Source organism: Bos javanicus, chromosome 9, assembly GCF_032452875.1.
Source record: "Bos javanicus breed banteng chromosome 9, ARS-OSU_banteng_1.0, whole genome shotgun sequence".
Lineage (NCBI taxonomy): Eukaryota > Metazoa > Chordata > Mammalia > Artiodactyla > Bovidae > Bos > Bos javanicus.
In genome coordinates, this window is record NC_083876.1 from 15548928 (window position 1) to 15576725 (window position 27798).

Sequence of the window (27798 nt, forward strand, 5' to 3'; positions counted from 1 at the left end):
TGAAGCAACCTGGGAGTGATCTTTAACTGGATTTGGAGACTAGTTAAGCTATCTACTGTGGACAGACAAAGAGAGATGGACTTTAGACTATTTCATAACAAATATTCGAGCAATAAACATATGAAGCAGTTTATGAGATTGTTGAAGGAATGTGTGAGTAAGAGTGACACTAATCTGGTATAATTATAGTTGAGATTATGGGGAGTACATGAATGGACTCTAGTAACTCAGTAGTGTAGAGTGTATGTGTGTGTGAGAGAGACATTATAAAATGAAGACAATTAAAATTTTACATTTGTTCATTGGTATTTCAAAAATTATTGTTCTGAGAACCTTTTGTAGGTAATTCTATAAACTGAATTTGTTAGGTTTTGTTGGATGTGCATGTATGTTAAATCTGGAGGTTATGTTAATATATATATTTAAAAGTAGGTCAACTAATAACATTTTGCCTGTATTTTATCATAGGAGGTTTGCTGTTTTCTGCTCATGTAGGGCTGATGTGGAAACTATAAAAATATTTAGAGAGTAATTTTTAAAGTTGAGCTATAAATTTTGTAATCTAATGACTTTTGAAAATTTCATCTTTGTCATAACACTTATATTTTCTTTTGATAAATTTTGAATAAATTTTCCATCTCTTGTACTTTAATAGGGCCTGACATAAGGGGAGTCAAGAAATATTTGTGGGATTTGACATTACAAGTGAATTCATTCATGTTAGTTTTTTGAGAATATTTTTCTAGTTATATGTATTTATTAATAAATGGAAACACTATGTATATTACTTTGTAATTTTCCTTCATGTTAATTTTTATGGCATATTTTCATTTCTTTTTTAATAGCTAACCCACTCTTAGAAGCTTTTGGAAATGCAAAGACTGTTCGCAACAATAATAGTAGTCGATTTGGGAAATTTGTAGAAATACATTTCAATGAAAAGGTAAGTGAGAGTGAGTTTTGGGTTAATATATTTGGGAAGTGTTTTTGGAAAAAGCAAAAGGTCTTGATAGAATTGGTAGTGTACTTGAACTCATGGCAAATATGTTAAAATTTTTCTCTTACTATTAGATATTTGGGAGAATATATATGTTCACTGTGATCTCTGTAAATTCTAAAGCTTATGTTTTTTTTAATAGTTATGTGTTTTTCCCCTTTATTTGATAAATATTGCAACCTTCTTTGATAGACAAATGGTTATTAGGAAAGATAGTTTGACACTGGTAGGTTATACTTTAAGACTTCAGATGCAAAACCATAATTTCTCTCTGTTTTGTTTTCTAGAGTTCAGTTGTTGGAGGATTTGTTTCACATTATCTTCTAGAGAAATCTAGGATCTGTGTTCAAGGCAAAGAGGAAAGGAATTATCATATCTTTTATAGGTTATGTGCTGGTGCTTCTGAAGATATTAGGGAAAGACTTCATTTGAGCTCTCCAGATAATTTTCGGGTAGGTTGGATGAAAAGAAATTTCATACAGTTTTTGCAAATTGAATTGTCTTCTATTCTAAAACTTAATTCAGTGGATTTTGATGTCTAGTTACATATAACTTACCTTAAGTTCAGTGTATTGTGAATAGAGTGACTTCTGTAATAAGTGGATCTGTATGGAGGTTTACTGCTCAGTTTATAACACTATATGAGAAGATACATAATGGAGTAGATAAAAGGAAGGATGCTAAACCAGTTATATCAATTGGTTATCAATTTATCTTCAGTAAGTAGTTCATGATAGTTCTGTAATGCTAGCTTTACAGTTACCTTTGACTTACTTACAAAAAAAAAGTTTGACCACTGAATTAATATTAATAAAAGATCCCTACTTGTCTTCCTTAATTCATTTCAACAAATATTTATTGCTTACCCTTTGGGTACCAGGATTGTGACATAGTTAAAAAGATAAATGATACACAGTTCCTGCTTCTGAGCAATTTAGAAACTGGTGGAAAACATGCACACAATTTTGACTGATACGTTAAATGAGTGAGAGAGATGCATAGGAAACTGATAATTTTGGAAAAAACCTTACTGGAACGATTGATGCTTGATCAGAATCCTGAGGAATTTTCAGGTATTAACTAGAGGAGGAAACATGCAAAGGGTATTCCTGGTAGATGCAAAAAGATAAACAAAGAAAGGCAAGAAATAGCTTAAAGCAAAGGACAGGAAGAATGGGAGTTGAAGCTAGAGAGTTTGGTCTTTTTTCTGTAGTTAGTAAAGAGTGGTTAAAGGGTGTTAGGAAGAAAGTTGGATATCAGATCTGTACTTAACTTCAGGTTTAGTATGGAAGATAGCTTTAAGCGGGGGGTGGGGTGGGGTGGTAGAGGAGGGGATGGAGATAAATTGCAACCATGGATAAGTGAGTTGGGAACCTGTCGGTGACATAGCAGTTACTCAATGCCTGAATTTGGTTTAGCGATGGCAGGGTTACTGAGGAGAGGATATGTGAAACAGGAGGTAAAATTGACATGACTTGGAGACTGAATTAGGTAAGGAGAAGGCGGAGTCTGAAATTATTTTCCAGGATTTGATTAGGATAACTGGGTGGCTATAAATACCATGTTGGGGCCAGATGGAAGATTTGTGGTGTGTAGGATGCGTCCAGTTTTGGAGTCTGTGGAATATCCAAGTGGAGCTGTTCAGAAGACTGTTGGGTGGGATAAGATCAGGTCAGAGCTGTGGGGATAGGTTTGTGAGATGTCAGTACACTGATGATAGTTAGAACTGTGAGAGTGAGGAGATGAGATTGTGCAGAGAGATTGCATAATGTAGAATAGCATGTGCCAAGATCCAAACTCTAGAGGTAAAGAGGATGAGTAAGACGAGCTGTCTAAGAAAGGAAGCCCAAGTGGAGTTGCGAGAGAAGCATGAGGAAATCAGGAATGCCAAGGATCACAAGTCAGTGTTCAGTTTCAGGAAGTGGTGACTGGGAGTGGTTAGTGTAATTTACAAGTTCGCAGGTGGAAAATGGCTTCCCTATTTGGGTCGTGAGAATCGTGGGGGGCAAGTCGGAAGTGCAGTTGGTGTAAAGTTCTCCAGGTGATTCTCATAGTCCTTTTTGGCCAGTAGTCCTCCACTTGAGAATCATGACACACATTTATATTTAATGATTGTTCTGTGTGTGTGTTTGCAACCTGGCTTCTTTTTATTACTTCAGTCAATTTCTTTTAATGTATATTTGGACATTTAAAAACTCTGTTGTTCTAAAATGCTGTATAACTGCATCTATGTATGTAGTTCTGCAATGTTTAATCTTCTCCAGTGGTGGTGGTGGTGGTGGTGGTGTAGTCGCTAAGTCATGTCCGACTCCTGTGACCCCACGGACTGTAGCCCTCCTGGCTTTTCTGACCATCGGATTCTCCAGGCGAGAATACTGGCGTGGGTTGCCGTTTCCTTCCCTAGGGGATCTTCCGACCCAGGAATTGAACCCAGGTCTCCTGCATTGCAGGCAGATTCTTTACCAGCTGAGCTATGAGGGAAGCCTTTAACCTTCTCTAGAACTCACCAAATTAATTGGAATTTATTAGTTGCCCACAGTATCTTGATGACAGTAGAAGAGGCATTTCTCTACAGTGACTTTTAGAAAAAGACTATAAATTAATATGACTCACATGGAATTTAATAATGTTGATGTGGCTTTGTCAACACGGAGTTAAGGATAAAGTGACATGCCTGTTGTCTTAACACAGTGTTTCTTTCTACTTGGGGGCTTGGGAACGTGGTTTCTGTGTCTCAGAATGTAGTCTTTCCTGGCACAAGGAAAGCCACCCCAAGAGGGCAGCCTCTGAAACACTTTATCAGGTCAGAGTTTCCTGTCCCTGTGGCGTGACCTAGGGGCATGATTTCCTCTTACAAGGGAGTCCTTTTGGTGGTAAGAGGAAAACTAGAGGAACAGCATTAGCTCTTACTTAAAAACATCTGCCGTCTTGGATCTTCCTCTCTGGCAGGCGGACATGCATCTCTATATTCCTTCCCCCAAATTATCCTGCCTTAGAGTGACTTCGAGTCTTGGTCACTTCATCAGGTTTTTCTCTGGTTTAGTTTAGGCCTCGAATTATAACTCGGGGATAAAGTTGTAAAGACAAAGGAGAAACTGCAGTAGAGTGAACACTTCCCCCGCCCCCCAGATTTTTTCGTCACTGCTGTATACAAATTAGTGACTCTATCCAAATCAGTATACAAAGAATTGTTGAATTACATCTGTTCAAAAACATCCATATTAACTACACATGTATTTTAGAAAATAAAAGGTTAAAAATGCTTGCATTATTCAAAAATTTGAAATATTTTTGCACATGTTCCATGGAAGCGTTCATTATAGTCATGCAGGGATCTTTGAATATTAAGTAAGGCTTGGATAGAATGAGAATGGGTGACTAGAATAGTTACAGCTTTCTAGTTACAGAAAAGTTAGAAGAAACAAGTATTGTTCTTAGATTTTAATATTAAGTCCATCTGTCCAGAAACCTAGTACTTGATAAAAACAGTTGCAGTAGGTGGATAAAATTCTTGCTAGCAAAGAAAACATTAGTTTTGGGTCCATATAGTTAAGCTACTATTATCCTACTAAATAAAAGAGCTCTTTTTTGAAAGTCAGTTGAAAATGCTTACCAGTATTATCCCTTTTATTTTATTCTTTCCCTCAAGATTTTAGTCTGCAAAGAAAAATTCATTGGATATTATTTTCTGGTTTTAACTGTATTTTAATATTTCATTATAATGGTGGGAGATAATGCGTTGATTATCTTCAGTATTTATCCCTAAATCATTCAATTTACTGTAAATTTTTTCTTGATATCTGTATAATTTAATCTTGGAATTCATGTCATGGGAGAGTAGAATCCTGCTGCTAAGTCACTTCAGTCGTGTCCGGCTCTGTGTGACCCCATAGACAGCAGCCCACCAGGCTCCCCCATCCCTGGGATTCTCCAGGGAAGAACACTGGAGTGGGTTGCCATTTCCTTCTCCAGTGCATGAAAGTGAAAAGTGAAAGTGAGGTCGCTCAGTCATGTCTGACTCTTTTCGACCCCATGGACTGCAGCCCACCAGGCTCCTCTGTCCATGGGATTTCCCAGGCAAGAGTACTGGAGTGGGGTGCCATTGCCTTCTCCCTAGTGACCTGATTTAAGAAAAGCTGAGATGTTTAAACAATTTTCTCATCCTGTTCCCTGTGCTCTTCCTTCCTGAACAACCCCCACCTGTTAAATGTGGGTAATAGATTCTGCTGAAGACCAGTACATTATTTTCTTTTCAGTTGTTTCCCTTGTTCTGGGTTTTCAAAGCACTTAATCTTAAATTCTGGGCAGGGAAGTAAATCATTGAGGTAAAAGCTGAAATTGTTATTTGAATACCTGTGAAGGTTCATAAAGCAAATGTAATTTATGTACAGTTAGTGTTAACTGTTGGTCAGTCTGATCTGATGAAAGGCATGTTTTGAAGGACTGATTGTAAAAACCAGAAATTAAGAAACTCAAGGATATTATTTGTTAATTGTTCAGAATTTAAAGTATTATTCAAAATATTAAACCACAGTGTGGGTCATATCTTGTAAAGATTTAAAATTGCTCCCTTTTAAAAGTAGGAAAGCTTTGTGGTACTGTTTTTTTTCTGTTAATCATTTAATTCAACTTTCAGATTAAGAGTTTTACCATCCCTGGTTTGATTAATAGAAGTAAAGTGTTTATGATGTACAGAAGTACTGATTTTAATTGAGAGATTAAATGATAATCAGGTTATGTGTAGAAATGGTTAGCACTTTTGGATAGATTGTATTTGCCTTTGTGTTGTTTTCCTGTGGATAATATTGTTAATGATATTTTAAATTTCTTTGTCATAGTATTTAAACCGAGGCTGCACTAGATACTTTGCTAACAAAGAAACTGACAAACAGATTTTACAGAACCGAAAAACTCCTGAGGTAAAGTAGACTGTTAAAACAAATTATAATCTTTAATGCAAAAAAATTGTGCTGAAAGATACATTCTGTTTTTATTCTGAAGCCCAAGTAAGATTTCTTACTTTAGGCTTATGCATAAAAAACCTTCACAGTCACTCACGCTTCTCTCGCCCTGAAACACTTTATTCCTCTTTTGCTATCTCTAGAAGCTGCAGGTTCTGGGTCTTCTTGGTGGGACCTCAGTGCACTTTTTTTCCTGTTATTTTCCAAACATGAGTGTATCAAATTGCCTAAAAATCCTTTGCTAACAGCTTTGAAACTTACTCTCATATTAACCATTAGGATTAAATATAAAATATGCTCTTTATAATTTATTATCTGTGTCAAGGCTGAAATGAGCTTTGATGTACACAAAGAGTGAGCATTGTTGTGAACTAGTTCTTATGTGTTATTGTGATATTTCTCTTTAAAGCAGCATGTTTCTGTAATTTATTATGAAAAGTTTAGTTTTATGTGTAACTTTTACTAAATTATTGTATTTCTAGGATTAATTAAATATAATTATACCATTAAACATTACTTTTTTTTATTCTTTTTTTTATATTTTTTAAAAATTTTATTTTATTTTTCAACTTTACAATATTGTATTGGTTTTGCCATATATCAAAATGAATCTGCCACAGGTATGTAAGCATTACTTTAAAAGCATAAAATCCTTAATCTAAAAATCTACAACCTTTATAAATTTTATTAAGTGGTAAGTGGTATGAAGGTGTAGCTACTCAGGCAGCTTAAATTATGAAATACTAAGTCAGGATTAATTATAGGGACTAGTTAATATTGTCTTTATTAATTTTTTAAAAAGATTTGAGTGTGTAATTGAACAAAATTTTATTATATTCAGTTTTTAATATCTCTGCATTTGAGTTAGATGCATTTGAGTGAGTTAGATGTTTTTGACTACTTTCAAGATAGTGAGAATTATATCTTTAATATATTCATAGAAAAGAATAGAAAACAAATAAAAATCCCCATTATTTTGAATTCTAAACAGATGCGTCTGCAGTTAATGTTTGTTTAAATTGATATTTTATTTATTATTTTAGATACAGATGTCTGAATTATAAATTGTAAACATCCATGGTAGAGACTTTAAGAAATGACATTATTACTTATTACAGTATTCTCTTTTGTTATGATAATCTATCTTTTTACAAGGTACCATTGAAATACAGAAATTGTATTACTTTCACTAAGATAATTGGGACATTCCCTAGTGGGATATTGCTGCTATCCCAAAGCTAAAAAACACATACATATATATACTTAATCTTCTGGCGTGGGAAAGACTGAGTGGAGAGGAAAGAAGACTATTATTTTACTTTCCAAAGAATATTGCACTGTTTGTACTCTCTTAAGAAGAAAATGTTCACTTTCTGATTCTAGAGTCACCATACATTGTTAAGAATCTTATTCACATTATTGAGTTTATATATAAAAATATGTAAGTGACTAATGGATTTAATATGTTTAAATTACTTTTTATTGTTTTCTGTATCAGGAGGATGAGGTGATCATTTTGACTATTCAGAATTCTTTGCCTAGTTCCATTGGCGTGTCTTTAAGCTGTGTGTAATTTTTAGGAGAATGCAGTATTTTTAGTCTGCTATAATAGCAATATATTCACAGACATTTGATTAGAAACAGTTTGCAAGTGAAGTAACTGATCAATTGCAAGACTAAAAATTCTGCATGATATGTGTTTTCTTTTAAATTTGGCTGCATGTTGTTGTTTGCTTCTTTGAAAAATAAAATTAAATTTCTTTGTCTAGACATTTTCCAGAAATTTTACACATGCATAATTTAACATTTTAAAGACTGTGGAAAGGCAGCTACAACTTTAGCTGGGAAGCAGTTGGCAACCCGGAGGAAAAAAAGACTCTCCTAGGGATGTCTAGAATGGCCAGTTAATTCCGACACTGTTACCTCATGTTTAATTTTGCTTATTTATTCTCAAGTTCTGGAAAATTGCTAGTCCAGTCTTTCTGTGTCCAGTAACTTTTGTTTTTCCTCCTTCTAGTTTCTGCAGGGCTGACTTTTCTTCCTTTTTCTGAGTTTATTATAGGTTCTAGTAAAGAACACATTAGATGAACATTCTTTTAAGAAAGAAAGCAAATTTTCTCTTCCATTTTTTCTGAAATGTTTTCAGTCATTGCGTGAATTCTTAGCATAAGCATAATGCTTACTAATATACTTTACCTCATATATACTAATAGATAAAGGCTTAAAAATTAATTCCCAGGCCATGAAAATTGTTGTTAGACTTTCCACTGTTCACTGCTTTTGAATACTGGTACAGCTCAGATTTAAACTTTTATGACAGTTTTTTAAAACTTCAGTTTTTTTTGATCTTTGGTTTTATGTTGATTCAACCACTGATATTTCCTTCATTTTCACTCAATTTATATATTTATATAGTATCTTATCTTTAGAGTTAAAACTGTAATTAAATTGGAAAACATCTCATTGCATTTTTGACTGAAATTTTTATGGAGACAGGTGTAGATTCACACATCATTGAAAGAAATAATATATAGAGCCTGTGTACACTTTGCCCAGTCATTCAGTTTTTGAATGTGTTGAAACACTAAAGTTTTCTGAATGACACATTTTATTTTTGCATGTTACATAGAGCGTTAGTAGACCTTGTGTAGTTGTGTTGGGGATACTTAAGCAGTGTAGACCACAGGTAATTGATGTCTTCTTGTTTTGTAGCATCTTAAGGCAGGTTCCTTGAAAGATCCTTTGTTGGATGACCATGGAGATTTTGTTAGAATGTGCACAGCCATGAAAAAGATTGGCTTGGACGATGAAGAAAAGCTTGATCTGTTCCGGGTAGTAGCTGGGGTCCTGCACCTTGGGAATATTGATTTTGAGGAAGCTGGCAGCACTTCAGGTTGTTTTTCTTTTGTGTGTGATCTTTTTGTTTTGTTTTAAAAAGAAGTAAAATTCGAAGTTCTGTTATTTAATTGTATATGTACCTTGACTCTGTGTGCTAGTTTGTTAATCCCCTGCATTTCCAGACTACATTGTGTCACATGATGAAACTTGCAACTGAAGGGTGCTGCATTTTTGGTTATTGTGAGATTTGTTTTTGAATAAATCAGTGATACTGGTGAGGAATAAACTCATTTTATGAAGGATAAGTAACTGACTCCTAGGGTCATATTTGGATAAATTTTTGGACTGATGATAGTCTTTTCCAATAAGTGAACAGAATAATCCTCTACTATCTTTTAAGGTATTTTGATATTTTTTCTGGTTCACTGATCTAAACTTAGATTAGTTAGTTAGGATAATTGAGTACGTAAAAGCCCATATACATTATTATCGGAAATGAAAACAAGTTAAACTTGATGCACATTGAAAAAGCATTTAAATGCCTTCATGATACAACTTTTCAGCCATATTGTTTCAGTCTCTATGTAAATACCAAGGCTTCCCTGGTGGCTCAGATGGTAAAGAAATCTGCCTGCAATGCAGGAGACCCAGATTCAACCCCTGGGTTGGGCAGATCCCCTGGAGAAAGGAATGGCTGCTCACTCCAGTATTCTTGCCTGGAGAATTCCATGGACAGAGGAGCCTGGTGGGCTACAGTCCATGGGGTTGCAAGGAGTCGGACATGACTGAGCAACTAACTCTTTGTATGATCTTAAGTTTGATCCATGAATGCGGGGGTTGGCTTATGATCAAATCTGACTAGCTGCCTGTTTTTGTTTTGTAAATAAAGTTTTATTAGAATACACAAAGGCATTTATTTATGTCTTATCCATGCCAGCTTTCATGCTGCAGTGGCAGAGTTGGGTAGTTGTGACAAAGACTGCCTGGCCGGCAAAGCCTAAAACCTCATACTTTAGAGGAAAAGATTGTTGATTCCTGCATGCATACATTGTTTTAAAAACATCAAAAGCACCATGTAACACAGTGATCAGTAATGTGGGCCTTAGGGTCAGATCCCAGAAGCTTTGTAAACCTTGACTTTTTCACTCATAAAATAATGAAGAGATAATCTCCAAGGGAAGTGTTTTTAAAGTACAGTTACCTTAGCAGTAGTAGGAGGGGGCACAAGAGGAAGGAAGAACATTAAAAAATGAATGTGTCTGCTACGTGTAAGACCCTTCATATATTGTGTTTCATTGTAAACATCATAGTCATAATCTGAACTTAATAAAGATAATGAGATAGAGGATATTATCTCTGTTTTACAGAAGTAGGACCTTTCAGAAGTTTAAGTAGTATGGTCACTAGTGAAGTTGTAGGTATGAGAGCTGGTTCTCCTCACATTTGACTGACTCCGGTGTGTGCGATAACTGCCCCTCATTGCCCTCTGTCACTGAACTTTCTGAGCAGATGGAAGTCGACAGTCTTAATGGCTTTCAGACTGAGTGTCTGTGAGTCTGTGACCACAGCATCAGATGACAGAGTATGGTATGTAAGAGTACGTTGTCTAGGGCTAATCTGTTCACCGTGTGTTACCTGCCTGTGTGACCTGGGGCAGGAACTTAACCTCTCTGAGTCTCGGTTTCCTCACCTGTAAAGTGGGAATAATAAATACCAGGTCCACCCTCATGTTGTAAAGAGGAATAAATGAGTTGAATATTTGTAGAATGATGCAAATACTTATGCCTGCCATGTAGTAATCACTGTGTTTTTAATTCATAAGTAAAATAAAAATACTGATTAATCCCAGTTTAAAATGAAACAAGCAAAAAGAAAAACCAGGCAATATCAGGTATATACTTAGTATGCATTAAAATTTGTATTAGTTTTTTTTTTTTGAGGGATTTGAAAATGTAATGAATGTTGGAGTACATTTTCGTTTGCTCTGTGGCATCATTATACCAAGGGAGCATGCAGGAATTCCAAGTATTAATAATATCCAAAAATGTTTAGTTAATGCACACTTTGGAAATATTGCTTGTTTGAAGTGATAGGTGGCATGTTCACACACCTCGTGTTATTACCCTGTGGCGCAGGTGTACACAGAGAATCATGAATGTGGGTCTAGTTAGTTGAAAAGCATTTAATTGTCAAAAGGCACTTAGTAGATATTTACATTGTCTTTTATTTTTCTTCTCTAACTTCCTTCTGTTGAAGGGAAAATGAGGAGAAAGCAGAGCAGATTGGAATGAGGCAATAAATCAAAAGAATTAATAAACTAAGTCTTTTTTATTTTAATAGCTAAGATTTTATTATATTAATCTTCATCGTTCCTATAATCCTTCCTGTAGATTCAGATGATTTCTATCTAGTTAGAATTTATTTTTTCCTGTCTCAGAGAGCTCAATTTTGGCATGACCTTGCAATTTGAAAAAGCTCTGGATATTTTGTAATTATTTTATCAGAAAATTTATTCTTTAGTAAATATGGTGACAGCTCCCATTGCTATTTAGAAGTTTGTACTTGATGGAAATGCAAAAAATACCTATTGGGACTTCATATGTTTTTAAAATTCCACATAACGAAATATACGTTATTATAAGAACAATTGTAAAAAATTGTTCAAAGAAGTTCATTTTTAGAAGGTGTGACATGAAAGCCTTACGTTATTTTATAGTGTTTTTTTTTTTTTGCATTTTTGAAACTTTTAATGTTTTAAAAAACTTTTAATTTACTAGCATAAATATTTTATGCTGCTGCTGCTTCTGCTAAGTCGCTTCAGTTGTGTCCAACTCTGTGAGACCCCACAGATGGTAGCCCACCAGGCTCCTCCAAGGTCCCTGGGATTCTCCAGGCAAGAATACCAGAGTGGGTTGTCATTTCCTTCTCCAGTGCATGAAAGTGAAAAGTCAAAGTGAAGTCGCACAGTTGTGTCTGACTCTTAGCGACCTCAAGGACTGCAGCCTACCAGGCTCCTCCATTCATGGGATTTTCCAGGCAAACTTTGCAAAACAGTTAAAAAAAGAAGCATTGAAATGAATTGATCAGTTATTGGTGGTAAATTTTTTGAGTTATGTAATTTTAGATCATGTGTATGTGTGTACAAACTAGTAGTAATTTTATTTTCCTGGAATTAAAGGTTTAATATGTCTTCTAAGTATTCCTCTTCCCTTATTGTTTTTTCCCGCTTTATTTAAACAATTTGTATTGAGTTGCACAATAATCACTCTAATCAGTTTTAGAACATTGTCATCACTCCAGAAGGAACTCCATAGCCTTCAGTAGTTACTCCCCAACCCTCCTGAATACCTAGCCTTTAGGTAGCCAGTGTTCTACCTTGTCTCTGTCAACTGGGTGTTTCATATAAATGAAATCGAACAATATGGGCTCTTTTGTGACTAGTTTCTTTCACTTAACATAGTGTTTTCAAGGTTCATTCATGTTTAAACATCTGTCAGTACATCATTTCTTTTTTTGCTGACTAGTACTTCATTGCACGGATATATACCACATTTTATCCCTTTGTCATTTGAGAAACTTTTAGGTTGCTTCGACCTTTGGCTATTATGAATATTGCTACTGTAAACATTCATGTGCAGGTTTTTGTGTGCATATATTTTTTCATTTCTCTGTGTGTATGCCTAGGAGTGGAATTGCAGAGTCATATGGTAATTCTATATTTAACCTTTAGAGGAATTATTGATTTTCAAAGTAACTGAATCGTTTTACATTCTCACCACTCTAGTGCATGCAAAGTGCTGCCTCATTGTGGTTTTTATTTGCATTTTCCTGATGGATCAAGCTGCTGAGCATTTTTTCATGATTTTATTGGCCATTTGTGTATCTTTTTTTTGAGAAATGACTGCTTATATTCTTTACTCATTTATTTGATTGCCTTTTAAAAATTCACTTGTAAGAATTTTTAAGTATATTCTGAATATAAGTTCCTTATCAGATATATAATTTGCAAATATTTTCTCATATTCTGTGATTTGTCTTTTAAATTTTTGATAATGTTCTTTGAAACGTAAAAGGTTTTCACTTTGATGAAATTCAATTTGCACATTATTTTCTTTTGTTGCTTATGGTGCCATATCTAGGAAACCAGCCTAGTCCAAGATCATATGGATTTATGTCTGAATTCTTCTAAGAGAATTGTGTTAACTCTTACCTTGAAGTCTTTGAGTTTATTTCTTTGTATGGTATGAAGTAGGAATCCAGCTACGTTCTTTTGCCTGTGGACGTCCAGTTGTCCAATGCCATTTGTTTGAAATGCAATTCTTTCCTCAATGAATTGTCTTGACAACCCCTTATTCATATGAGATCTCATAGTCTATTTCCCCTGAGACCAGTCTGTTAAATAGTTTATCTATTTGTCATGATATAATTCTCATATGATTACATGCATTCTTTGTAATTTTGAAATTAGATAGTCTTAAATGAATCATTTATACAGTCCTAAAATATTAATTATTTTATTATTATTAATAAGACGATAATTATATGTGCTTATTATGCACCAGACGCTCTTCCGAGCAATTCATGTATCCACCCTTACTAGTCTTCATAACAACCTTATTAGATTGATACAGTTACTATCCTTATTATATGGGTGAGGAAACTAAGCATAATAAGTAACTCATTCAAGGTCACACAACTAGTAAATTCTAGAGCCATAACAGCCCGGAGTCTAAAGCACTATTGTATGCTGTCTTTCTATAAGAAGCATTTTGAAACAGCCTCAATAAATAGGAACCTGTAGATATGATGTTCAGAAAAAATAGCCGTGGCCGCCTTACCCTCCGCCTTTGTCCCCGAGTGTCACCAGCACATGCATGTGTGCACACTCACACCTGCCCCTAGACAAACATCCACACCCACACTGACATCAAGACGTTTACCACTGAAATTACTCCTTAACGTTTTCTGCAGTCATGTGAGTTTTAGTGATAAGGCATTCTGTTACTCCAGAGATTTAATATATTAACAAGGTTTGTAATCTATCATTAGTATATTTCCCTTGCAGGGTCATGGAAAATGAAACCCTGATAGGTTAAAATTTTGGCGGGCTGAAAGGATTGTGTCATGGGCTGCCCTGAATGAGTTGCCCAGTGACCTTGGCAGTATGAGTGTCTGACAAGGGTGGGGAACGAGGGAGGTGAAATTAAAAGTCACAAATAAGCCTTGTCTTGTTCATAGCTGTGTCAGTGAAGTGTATTGCCTAAGAAATGCCTCTTGAAAATCTCATGTAATGTTTATTAATTGCAAATTAAAATGTGTTTTCGTTAGGTGGTTGTAATCTGAAGAATAAATCTACTCAGTCATTGGAATATTGTGCTGAATTACTGGGTCTGGATCAAGATGATCTTCGTGTAAGTTTAACTACAAGAGTCATGCTGACAACAGCAGGGGGCACCAAAGGAACAGTGATAAAGTAAGTTCCCTGCTCACTGCTCCTTGCAAGTCCTGCCTTGTGAGGGAAAAGCCAGATCCTGTCTCTGTTCCTTGCTGAGTAAGGCAAAGGAGTGTATCAAACCATTTCAATAAATTTAAAAAGTAAGGATAAAAAAAGCCCTTTTAGCTACACAGAAAATCCTGTAACTTACTTTCAGAAATATTAGCAAGGTATGTTTAGCCTGGTTCTCTGCTAAGCTAATTCCCAATTATTGTCATGATGAAGAAAATCTGTGCCTGCAGTAGCATGGTCCTTCAGAGACATTTCTGGAGGCCACGGAAAGGCTGGTAGAAGCCCTGGGTGTGGTCCTCTGCTCCATTTCCCCTGTGTGCTAAAGCAGTTCTATGTTTTATGGATGGAGTGTCCACATAAGAGTCCCTTTAGGAAAGGGTTCTTCTGCAAGAAATATACGTTGGGAAACCACTGTTTAGAAGAGATTGAAGTATTAGTCTGACCTGAATGACTTTTAAGATTTCTTTCGAAGTTTGATAATTCTTTCTGGTGTTCCCAAGGTGCCTCATGCTTTACGACAGCATTTGGCACAGTGTCTGGAAGTTCTTTTGTGTGGCACTCTCTTCATTGGACCGTGTATGTATCTACAGCGTCTGATGCTGTTATGCCGTGTTGTTAATTAATACTTAGATGAAAGAGTACAGTTGGACAGTTTGGATTTTAAGATAAACTTTTTTTCCTTAAGCAGTGTTAACAAATTACTGAACTTTAAAGTTGTCTGGAATTAAACACAGTTTCTTTTGCATTTAAGAAAGTCACCTGGAAGATTATTCCTCTGAATAAATTTCTTGTGTATTCAGCATGTGCCGTGAGGTATAAAATTAAGGTTAAAAAGATGTTTTGAGCCTAATATTCTTTTACTCAATAATAGGTCTTTAATTATAGATAATTCTCCTGTAGTATTTTACTTGGCCCTATTTATTTGTTTCCATTCACAAATGACATTTTGTAGCTGTTTATTTTCTCCTTCGCGTTGACTGTGCGTGCTCAGCTCTTGGGAACCTGGTGTTGTTTCCATAACGTATTACTAGGAAGAATTTCTGTTGACTCGGTCTTCTTTTACAGGGTACCCCTGAAAGTGGAACAGGCAAACAATGCCCGGGATGCCCTGGCAAAGACCGTCTATAGCCATCTTTTTGATCATGTGGTCAACAGAGTGAACCAGTGTTTTCCTTTTGAAACATCATCCTATTTTATTGGAGTCCTGGATATTGCTGGGTTTGGTAAATATAGTTTTGTTTGTGAGTTTGTATCTGTTTGATATTTTTACACTGAGTTTTTCCACACATGATTAAAATTTTAAAAGCCTTTTTTTCCCCTGTAGTACCTTTTACTTAATGTATTTCCAGTTATGTGTCCATACTATCATTTCATTTCATAATATGATTTAAATGTTTCAGGAAAAAAGGAAAGACTTGTGGATTTTGGTCACACTAATGCTTAAAATATTGATTGAAACTACTGTGGGTAGACATGTCTCAGTACTCTTAAATGAGTAGAGCTGAATAAAGTCCTCAGTGTTGCTGATAAAGAGAATTGACTCATTAAGACCATTGACTCCAGTGTAGAGCTGGGTACAGGTTGACCCAGCACAGAGGCCAAACTCATGACTATGTATAAAACTCCATCCTTACCGATAGTTGTCAACAGAGAGCTATGTCCAATTAATTTCTGCCGAATGCGTAAGATAAATATTTGAGAGGAATTGTGGGTGTGTATGACCAGAAATGAAATGAGTCACTCATGTCTGAATGCTTTGTTCGGAATGACCATGTTGTAAAAATCTCGCAGTAAGTCTGACCATTTTTTTTATTGAGCTTTATCAGTGCGGGCGTTCCATCTGTCTGTGCACAAGTGGTGTCCTTTGTAATTTGTTTGCAGTTGCCATGAGAAGATATGAGTGTTTACATTTTTGGGAAGGGCAGAGTTTTGTTTTTGATGTGATATATATTTTGAAATTTACAATAAAGCATTACCTTTTGTTCAGAGCTAGAGAAACACTCATCACTGACTTGAGAATTTCATAGTCTTCAGACATGGGTTTCTTGGTCTGCACCAGTTTGTGCCAGCACATGAATACACAAAGTCATAACATTTTAAAGCTGCAAGGATCTTAGAAATAATGTAATACAACTCCTTAATTTTAGAAATGCATCAGTATCTATAATATTTTTGCTAACTACAATCTCACAGATTATACAGAAAAATATGAAGTGCTTACATTTTAAGTCATTTTCTTCAATTTAGATTGCTTTAACTCCTGTGCCTTAAAAATATGTCACAAGTGACTTATATTTTATATCTTTTACTGTATTATATTTATTTAACAAACAACTTTTTGTCAAGCTGAGGTGTTTCTAATACTTAATTTTAGTGCCTATCAAAATTTAAGTCTTGAAATAAGAGCATTGGAGGATTATGAAACAGTTATACATACATTTTAACATACTGTTAAATTAAGCATTGATACAATAAAATTTTATCCTAAGTTAAATTTATTAATGTGAAGTTGATCTGATCATGACTCTTGATTCTGGTTTTATTTTCAGAGTACTTTGAACATAACAGTTTTGAACAATTTTGTATCAACTATTGCAATGAGAAGCTTCAACAATTTTTTAATGAAAGGATTCTGAAGGAGGTAATTGGCATACAATTTAGATTTAAGAATGGCCCTCTATTTTAAATTTCAGGGTACAGAGATAGACTGTAGTTACCCGGATGGATGGGGTATGGTGTAAGGTGGCCCAGGGAATCAGAGAGGCCCTGCCTGGGCTGTGGGGGCACATCCTAAGTGTCGATGTGAGCTGAGCTTAGGGACCAAGGTAAGTAAAAACTCTAAAATAGGCGCCTCCTCAGAAGTGAGGGAATCTTGCCTTTTACTAGTGACTTTTACTAGACTTGAAATTCTTGTTTCGTTTCCTGATTCGGCTCTCTCCTCCTCCACTGCCAGTCAGCAGTCTCTCACCCAGTCCTGGGCACCCCTCTCTTCCCCTGGGTCTCTGCTTCTGCCTACTTGTTACCTGCTCACCCTCTCTCTGTATATGGCAGCGGAGCCCCCAGATTGGGAGAGTCCATGGGCACTGGCCTGGCCTGCCTCCCTAGCCCTGCCAGGTTACACTGTGCACTGCCAGTGGCCTGTTGGTGGCGTGTTTTTGGCCGGACACCGTCTCTGGTCGGGTAAGGAACTTCCCGCTCCTACACATAGTAGGTAACTGTGGACCTGTCCTGCACTTACAGTCTCAGGTCTTAGCAAAGTTCCTTTGTAACACTTGAGAGTGCACAGTAAGTATAGGTAACTTTGAATCAGTAGATTTGTGATTAGTCTCACCATTTTTTACCTTGTATTTTGAATTTTCTGCTGTTTCCTACTAATACTCTTCCCTTTCCTTCCTTTGAGCTGTTTGAGATGTATCTTCCTGGGTGAAGCAAATAGAGTTAAAGGGAACTCAAAATTACCCCGTTAGTCTAGTCCAGCCCTTTGTTTTACAGATGAAGAAACCACAGCGGTTCAGTGACTTCCGCAGGTCTACACCCACCTTCCTGGCTGCTGGTTCATAGATAGCGCTGTTCCCTTCATATGAGCACTGCTGTTTTCTCAGCTCCCCTCTGAATCTGGACTTGAAATGTCAAATCCTTTCTTTCCTGCTCCCATCCCATTCATCTTTTCCTCCTTTCTTACTATGTTTTTGTCCTTTTGGGTTTCCCAGCACATTCCAACTTTTATATCTCTCCTTATATATTATAGTTAAGCCAGTTCTGGCATAAACAAACAGGTGAAAACAAGTACTTAGCAGTTAAGAGGGTTTCTCTGAAATGTTTCCTCCGGCTGCCTTAGTCCTTCCATTACTGTGTGAAGTTTGGCATGTATGTTTCTCATATAACCTGCCTTAATTCTTCCCTTCCTACCAGCCCAGCAAGCTTTGTCTAGAAACTGCATGAAGAGGAGACAGTCTTGATTTATGTTTATAACAGTTCTTTAAAATAAAAGTGAATTTCAGATTCAGATTGAGTTCAAGTGGACACTGCCTCCTAGAATGACAGAACCTTCTGCTAGTATGTCTCTTAGGAGGAAATATTTAAACATTCCGGGGGAAAAATAAGAAATATACATAACCCTGAGTTCATTGCATTGCTCACTCATCTGTGATAAAATTCCTGCCTGCCTGCCCTGGTCTTGTCTTGGGTTTGAGTGATTATTAACAGATCTCTGTGTCTGTGCCTGGCTGCCCAGCGTATTTCAGGGAAAGCGTGCTTATCTGTGAGGGAACGTTTCCACATATGTAAATCGTGTGTTACGTTGGCCATTGAAGGTGGTTTCACCACCTTCAGGGTGATTTCACCTTGCCTTAGGGGCAAGGATTTTTCTTCCCTAACGTTTTGTAAGACTTCTCAGTTACCCAATCAATTGGTGTGAACCTTTTGTACACTGACTAATCAATAAATGTTACGATTATATCTGGCACCAAACTGAGTCTTTCCTCTCACATGGCATCTCCATATCTGTGATTGTGATTATTTTTTTCTAGGAACAAGAACTCTATCAAAAGGAAGGTTTAGGTGTGAATGAAGTGCATTATGTGGATAATCAGGACTGTATAGGTATGTATTGTTTTTACTCCATTTTGGGGAATTACGGGAAGATATAGTGAATGTTTTTACTAGTCATTCTTCTATGCTCTGTGATTGATACTTCTGATTATGGGACTTGAAACTGTGGTATTCAAGAGAGGTTTTACTTCTCTAGCACTGCTAGGAAGTTGTTTTTTCACATGAAGGCACCAAATTCAGCTATACTGGAAGTATTCTGAAAATTTCTTCTGTTTACTGTGATGGGCATTTTCTTTGTTAAACAGTTAACACGTGGCTAAGTTAAGGAGGAAACAAAACTGTTCAAGCAGTGAAGGGATTCCTCACTTGGCGTGAGGAAGCCCGTGGTATAGCAAGGTCCCCGCGGGGTCTGCAGGGGCTTCGCTCAGCGTTTGCCGTTCTTCGTCTCTGTTCTCTGGACGTTGGCTCTACACTCCAGGTGGTGGCAAGTAGGCCTCACAAGTTCAGTGGGTCCCATCAGATAATGCCACACAGCAGGAGAACAGTCTCTTTCCTGGTCTGTTGTTGGTAGAGAGACCTTGCCCTGTTGTCACCCAGCTGGTGCTCAGGCTGTCTTTTCCTTCCAGCCGATCTCTAAAATCAGCTGTTGGGTAAACCTTGCTGTGAAAGTGGAATTTGGCAATTGAGCCAGTAACTCTTGCTAGATTTGGACAAGAGAGAACAGCAGTGGTAAAAACAACAACACAGTCACAACAATAATACTTTATATAACTTCTCAAAGGACTCATATCCTGCCTGGTCCACTTAGCATATCCCTCCACATACCTCGTCCTTTCTCAGATCTTCGTGCCTCTGATGGTGTCATTGGATGTCTTGGCTGGAACGCCTCCCCTTCCGTTTACATTTCTGCCCACTTCCATGTCCTGCATCTGTCAGAATACTCTCGTTTACAGCTCAGTCAGTGTGCCCCCCTTCACCCCCACTAGCTGCCCAAGATGCATCTTTCTCTGACCAGTGCAGTTAGAGTCTTGATTTCTCTTCCTGTGTCCTGTAGCCGTTATTTATAATTAATTAATTAATTTTTTAATTGAAGGATAATTGCTTTACAGAATTTTGTTGTTTTCTGTCAAACCTCAACACGAATCAGCCATAGGTACACACATATCCCCTCCCTTCTGAGCTTCCCTCCCATCTCCCTCCCCATCCCACCCCTCTAGGTTGATACATAGCCCCTGTTTGAGTTTCTTGAGCCATACAGCAAATTCCCCATGGCTGTCTATTTTACATATGGTAGTGTAAGTTTCCAGGTTACTCTTTCCATACATCTCACCCTCTCCTACCCTCTCCCCATGTCCGTAAGTCTATTTTCTGTCTGTTTCTCCATTGCTGCCCTGTAAATAAATTCTTCAGCCATTTTTCTAGATTCCGTATATGTGCATTAGAATGCAATATTTATCTTTCTCTTTCTGACTTACTTCACTCTGTATAATAGGTTCTAGGTTCATCTACTTCATTAGAACTGACTCAAAGGCGTTCCTTTTTATGGCTGAGTAATATTCCATTGTGTATATGTAGTACAACTTCTTTGTCCACTCATCTGTTGAAGGAAATCGAGGTTGCTTCCGTGTTCTAGCTATTGTAAATAGTGCTGCAGTGAACAATGGGATACATGTGTCTTTTTCAGTTTTGGTTTCCTCAGGGTATATGCCTCGAAGTGGGATTGTAAGGTCATATGGTGGTTTTATTCCTAGTTTTTTAAGGTATCTCCATACCTTCTTCCATAGTGTCTGTATCAATTTACATTCCCACCAACAGAGCAAGAACGTTCCACACCCTCTCCAGCATTTATTGTTTCTAGACTTTTTGATGGTGGCCATTCTGACTGCTGTGAGGCGATAATCTCACTGTGGTTTTGATTTGCATTTCTCTAATAATGAGCAATGTTGAGCATCTTTTCATTTGTTTATTAGTCATCTGTATGTCTTCCTTGGACGAATGTGTGTTTAGGTCTTTTCCCACTTTTTGATTGGGTTGTTTGTTTTTTTGATATTGAGTTGTATGAGCTGCTTGTATATTTTGGAAATTAATCCTTTGTGTGTTGTTTCATTTGCTGTTAGTTTCTCCCATTCTGACAGTTGTCTTTTCACCTTGCTTCTAGTTTCCTTTGCTGTGGAAAAGCTTTTAAGTTTAATCAGGTCCCATTTGTTTACTTTTGTTTTTATTTCTGTTACTCTAAGAGGTGGGTCATAGAGGATCTTGCTTTGATTTATGCCATCGAGTGTTCTGCCTATGTTTTCCTCTAAGAGTTTTATAATTTCTGGTCTTACATTTAGGTCTTTAATCCATTTTGAGTTTATTTTTGTGTATGATGTTAGGAAGTGTTCTGACTTCATTCTTTTCATGTAGCTGTCCAGTTTTCCCAGCACCATTTATCGAAGAGGCTGTCTTTGCTCCACTGTATATTCTTGACTCCTTTGTCAAAAATAAGGTACCCATAGGTGCATGGGTTTATTTCTGGGCTTTCTGTTTTGTTCCGTTTGTCTGTATTTCTGTTTTTGTGCCAGTACCACACTGTCTTGATGACTGTAGCTTTGTAGTATAATTTGAAGTCAGGAAGGTTGAATCCTTCAGCTGAATTCTTCTTTCTCAAGACTGCTTTGGCTATTTGGGATCTTCTGTGTTTCCATATGAACTGTGAAATTTTTTGTTCTAGTTCTGTGAAAAATGCCATTGGTAATTGGATAGGGATCACATTGAATCTGTAGATTGCATTTAGTAGTATAGTCATTTTCACAATATTGATTCTTCCTACCCAGGAACATACAATAGCTCTCCATCTGTTTATGTCATCTTTGATTTCTTTCTTTCATTCAGTTCAGTCGCTCAGTTGTGTCTGACTCTTTGCGACCCCATGAATCGCAGCACGCCAGGCCTTCCTTTCCATCACCAACCCCTGGAGTTCACTCAGACTCAACATCCATTGAGTCAGTGATGCCATCCAGCCATCTCATCCTCTGTTGTCTCCTTCTCCTCCTGCCCCCAATCCCTTCCAGCATCAGAGTCCCTTCCAATGAGTCAAGACTTCGCATGAGGTGGCCAAAGTACTGGAGTTTCAGCTTCAGCATCATTCCTTCCAAAGAAATCCCAGGGCTGATCTCCTTCAGAATGGACTGGTTGGATCTCCTTGCAGTCCAAGGGACTCTCAAGAGTCTTTTCCAACACCACAGTTCAAAAGCATCAATTCTTCGGTGCTCAGCTTTCTTCACAGTCCAACTCTCACATCCATACATGACCACTGGAAAACACATAGCCTTGACTAGAAGGACCTTTGTTGGCAAAGTAATGTCTCTGCTTTTGAATATACTATCTAGGTTGATCATAACTTTTCTTCCAAGAAGTAAGCGTCTTTTAATTTCATGGCTGCAGTCACCATCTGCCGTGATTTTGGAGCCCCAAAAAATAAAGTCTGCCACTGTTTCCACATCTATTTCCCATGAAATGATGGGACCAGATGTCATCTTCGTTTTCTGAATGTTGAGTTTTAAGCCAACTTTTTCACTATCCTCTTTCACCTTTATCAAGAGGCTTTTTAGTTCCTCTTCACTTTCTGCCATAAGGGTGGTGTCATCTGCATATCTGAGGTTATTGATATTTCTCCCAGCAATCTTGATTCCAGCTTGTGCTTCTTCCAGCCCAGCATTTCTCATGATGTACTCTGCATATAAGTTAAATAAGCAGGGTGACAATATACAGCCTTAACATACTCCTTTTCCTATTTGGAACCAGTCTGTGGTTCCATGTCCAGTTCTAACTGTTGCTTCCTGACCTGCATACAGATTTCTCAAGAGGCAGGTCCAGTGGTCTGGTATTCCCATCTCTTTCAGAATTTTCCACAGTTTATTGTGATCTACACAGTCAAAGGCTTTGGCATAGTCAATAAAGCAGAAATAGATGTTTTTCTGGAGCTCTGTTTCTTTTTCGATGATCCTGTGGATGTTGGCAATTTGATCTCTGGTTCCTCTGCCTTTTCTAAAACCAGCTTGAACATCAGGAAGTTCACGGTTCACGTATTGCTGAAGCCTGGCTTGGAGAATTTTGAGCATTACTTTACTAGCATGTGAGATGAGTGCAATTGTGTGGTAGTTTGAGCATTCTTTGGCATTGCCTTTCTTTGGGATTGGAATGAAAACTGACCTTTTCCAGTCCTGTGGCCACTGCTGAGTTTTCCAAATTTGCTGGCATATTGAGTGTAGCACTTTCACAGCATCATCTTTCAGGATTTGAAATAGCTCCACTGGAATTCCATCACCTCCACTAGCTTTGTTCGTAGTGATCCTTTTTAAGGCCCACTTGACTTCACATTCCAGGATGTCTGGCTCTAGGTCAGTGATCACACCATCGTGATTATCTGGGTCATGAAGATCTTTTTTGTACAGTTCTTCTGTGTATTCTTGCCATCTCTTCTTAATATCTTCTGCTTCTGTTAGGTCCCTACCATTTCTGTCCTTTATCGAGCCCCTCTTTGCATGAAATGTTCCCTTGGTATCTCTAATTTTCTTGAAGACATCTCTAGTCTTTCCCATTCTGTTGTTTTCCTCTATTTCTTTGCATTGATAGCTGAGGAAGGCTTTCTTATCTCTTCTTGCTATTCTTTCAAACTCTGTATTCAGATGCTTATATCTTTCCTTTTCTCATTTGCTTTTTGCTTCTCTTCTTTTCACAGCTATTTGTAAGACCTCCCCAGACAGCCATTTTGCTTTTTGCATTTCTTTTCCATGAGGATGGTCTTGATCCCTGTCTCCTGTACAATGTCACGAACCTCCGTCCATAGTTCATCAGGCACTCTATCTATCAGATCTAGTCCCTTAAATCTATTTCTCACTTCCACTCTATAATCATAAGGGATTTGATTTAGGACATACCTGAATTATCTAGTGGTTTTCCCAACTTATTTCAATTTCAGTCTGAATTTGGCAATAAGGAGTTCATGATCTGAGCCATAGTCAGCTCCTGGTCTTGTTTTTGTTGACTGTATAGAGCTTCTCCATCTTTGGCTGCAAAGAAATATAATATAATCAATTTTTTATTAGAAATATAATCAGTCTGATTTCAGTGTCGACCATCTGATGATGTTCACATGTAGAGTCTTCTCTTGTGTTGTTGGAAGAGGGTGTTTGCTATGACCAGTACGTTCTCTTGGCAGAAGTCTATTGGCCTTTGCTCTGCTTAATTCTGTACTCCAAGGCCAAATTTGCCCGTTACTTTAGGTGTTTCTTGACTTCCTACTTTTGCATTCTAGTTCCCTATAATGAAAAGGACATCTTTTTTGGGTGTTAGTTCTAGAAGGTCTTGTAGGTCTTTAAAGAACCGTTCAACTTCAGCTTCTTTAGCATTACTGGTTGAGGCATAGGCTTGGATTACTGTGATATTGAATGGTTTGCCTTGGAAAAAAACAGAGATCATTCTGTCATTTTTGAGATTGCATCCAAGTACTGCATTTTGGACTCTTTTGTTGACTGTGATGGCTACTCCATTTCTTCTAAGGGATTCCTGCCCACAGTAGTAGATATAATGGTCATCTGAGTTAAATTCACCTGTTCCCGTCCATCTTAGTTTGCTGATTCCTAGAATGCCGATGTTCACTCTTGTCACCTCCTGTTTGACCACTTCCAATTTGCCTTGATTCATGGACCTGACATTCCAGGTTCCTATGCAGTACTGCTCTTTATAGCATCAAACCTTGCTTCTATCACCAGTACCATCCACAGCTGGGTACTGTTTTTGCTTTGGCTCCATCCCTTCATTCTTTCTGGAGTTATTTCTCCACTGATCTCCAGTAGCATATTGGGCTCCTACTGACCTGGGGAGTTCATCTTTAAGTATCCTATCATTTTGCCTTTTCATACTGTTCATGGGGTTCTCAAGGCAAGAATACTGAAGTGGTTTGCTATTCCCTTCTCCAGTGGACCATATTCTATTAGACATCTCCACCATGACCCACCCGTCTTGGGTGGCCCCACAGGGCATGGCTTAGTTTCACTGAGTTAGACCAGGCTGTGGTCCATGTGGTCAGATTGGCTAGTTGTCTGTGATTGTGGTTTCAGTGCGTCTGCCCTCTGATGCCCTCTCTAAGTGCCTGCCTCTTACTTGGTTTTCTCTTACCTTGGACGTGGGGTATCTCTTCACGGCTGCCCCAGCAAAGTGCAGCTGCTGCTCCTTACCTTCAGCATGGGGTAGCTTCTCTCGGGCTCCGCCCCTGACCTCGGACGTGGTGTAGCTCCTTTCTGCTGCTCCTGTGCGCCGTTGCAGCTGCCCGCGCTTGTAATCTTCTTTATTTTAAGGTCTATTTTATCTTATATGAAGATTTCTATTCCAGCTTTCTTTTGCTTCCTATTTGGGTAGAATATATTTTTCCATCCTCTCACTTTCAGTGCATATGTGTCTTGAGGTCTGAAGTGGGTTTCCTGTAGACAGCATATATGGGTCTTGTTTTTGTATCCATTCAGTTAGTCTGTGTCTTTTGGTTCGAGCATTTAATCTATTTACATTTTAAGTAGTTATTGATGTATATATTCCTGTTGCCATTCTCTTAATTGTTTGGGGTTGACTTTGTAAATCTTTTTCTTCTCTTCTATTTCTTGACTATATAAATCCCTTTAACATTTGTTGTAAAGCCGGTTTGGTGGTACTGAATTCTCTTAACTTTTGCTTGGCTGAAAAAGCTTTTGAATTTTCTAGCAGTTTTGAATGAGATCCTTGCCAGCTACAGTAATCTTGGTGGTAGATTTTTCCCTTTCAGAACTTTAATATATCCTGCCATTCCCTTCTGGCCTGCAGAGTTTCTGCTGAAAGATCAGCTGTTACGCATATGGGGTTTCCCTTGTATGTCACTTATTGCTTCTCCCTTGCTGCTTTTAATATTCTTTCTTTGTGTTTAGTCTTTGTTAGTTTCATAAGTATGTGTCTTGGTGTGTTTCTCCTTGGTTTTATCCGGTATGGACTCTGTGCCTTTTGGAGTTGATTCACTATTTCTTTTTCCATGTTGGGGAAATTTTCAACTATAATCTCTTAAAATTTTTCTCATACCCCTTTTTTCTCTTCTTCTTTGAATGTTTAATTCAAATGTTGGTGCTTTTGATACTGTCTCCAAGGTCTCTGAGACTATCCTCAGTTCTTTTCATTCTTTTTACTTTAATCTGCTCTTCAGAAGTTATTGCCACCATTTTCCCTTCTAGCTCACTGATTCCTTCTGCTTCAGATATTCTGCTATTGATTATTCCTAGAGTATTTTTATTTTCAGTAAATGTGTTGTTTGTTTCTGTGTGTTTATTCTTCAGTTCTTCTAGATGTTTGTTAATTGATTCCTACATTTTCTCCATTTTGTTTTCAAGGTTTTTGATCATCTTTACTATCATTATTCTGAATTCTTTTTTAAGTAGTTTGGCTGTTTCCTCTTCATTTATTTGGACTGCTGCATTTCTCATTTGTTCTTTCATTTGTGTAGTATTTCTCTGCTTTTTCATTATTTTTTTTTTTTACTTATTGTATTTGAGGTCTGCTTTTTCCAGGCTTCAAGTTTGAATTCTTTCTTCCTTTTGGGTTTCTGCCCTCCTAAGTTTGGTCCAGGGGTTTGTGTAAGCTTCCTATAGGGTGAGATTTATGCTGAGGTTTTGTTGTTTGTTTGTTTCTCCTCTGATGGACAAGGCTAAGTGATATGGTAATGCTGTCTGCTGATGATTGGGTTTGTATTTTTCTTCTGTTTGTTGTTCAGATGGGGCGTCCTGCACAGGGCACCACTCGTGGTTGGGTGATGCTGGGCCTTGCAGTCAAGGGGTTTCCTTTGTGTGAGTTCTCACTGTTTGATGCTCCCGTGGACGGAGGAGCCTGGTGGGCTGCAGTCCATGGGGTCTCTAGGAGTCAGACACGACTGAGCAACTTCACTTTCACTTTTCACTTTCATGCATTGGAGAAGGAAACGCAACCCACTCCAGTGTTCTTGCCTGGAGAATCCCAGGGATGGGGGAGCCTGGTGGGCTGCTGTCTATGGGGTCGCACAGAGTTGGGCACAACTGAAGTGACTTAGCAGCAGCAATAGCAGGATTAGTTCTCTGGTAGTTTAGGGTCTCGGAGTCAGTGTTCCCACTCCAAAGGCTCAGGGCTTGATCTCTGGTCAGGAATGAAGATTCCACAAGTGGTTTGTTATGACATTAAGTGAGATTAAAACAAATATCCAAAAATGAGAAACCAAAGATGAACCCCAGACAAATGGCAGTTACAAAATCAGGCAAATAATAATTTTAAAAAATGGAATATACACATATACATATACACCCATGAGCAAAGACAGAACAGTCCAGGAAAAATAAAGTACAGTAGATTGACCCGGTGAACTAAGGAAATCAAAAATTATGTTTACCAGTTAAGAACAAAACTAACTAAAGCAGAAACTGGAAAACAAAACTAACACAAGGTTTCAAGTGGGGAATAAAGCTATGAAAACAAAACCAACAAATGTGTTGAGAGGAAAGGAAGGAAAGAAAAGAAAGAAAGAATAGATATGCAAAGTTAAATAGAGGTAGATGAAGAAGATTTATATACATTAAACATTAACTGCAAGGGGGAAAGAACAGTAGGAAAGGCAAACAAAGGAATAAATGTAGAAAATATATAATAGGTTTAAAAAAATTAAAAATTATAAAAAAGAGAAAAGAAAAAAAGTGAAGAAAAAGAAAAAAAAAAAGGAAAGCTCCACAGAACCGCAGAAATCCAGTGTAGAGGCAGAGGTTTATAACAACAATAAAAAGTGTGACTGAATAAACACATATACATATCCACCCATAAACAAAATCAAAGCATTCCAACAAAAATAAAGTATAATAGACTGACCCGGTGAGCAAAGGAAACCAAAAATTGTATCTACCAGAACAAAACTAACTGAAGCACAA

General features: G+C 37.4%; 1 protein-coding gene across 10 annotated transcripts in view; it reads left to right on the top strand.

Moving 5' to 3' along the window:
* Positions 1–27798, top strand: part of MYO6 (myosin VI) — a 161806-nt gene that overhangs the window by 84028 nt on the left and 49980 nt on the right. For all 10 annotated transcript variants that reach the window (XM_061427233.1, XM_061427235.1, XM_061427237.1 and 7 more), the window contains exons 8-15: positions 846–943; positions 1285–1449; positions 5836–5916; positions 8671–8851; positions 14125–14269; positions 15368–15525; positions 16852–16943; positions 18832–18904. In XM_061427233.1, coding sequence (XP_061283217.1) covers positions 846–943; positions 1285–1449; positions 5836–5916; positions 8671–8851; positions 14125–14269; positions 15368–15525; positions 16852–16943; positions 18832–18904 — 993 coding nt within the window. The remainder of the gene's footprint in view (positions 1–845; positions 944–1284; positions 1450–5835; positions 5917–8670; positions 8852–14124; positions 14270–15367; positions 15526–16851; positions 16944–18831; positions 18905–27798) is intronic.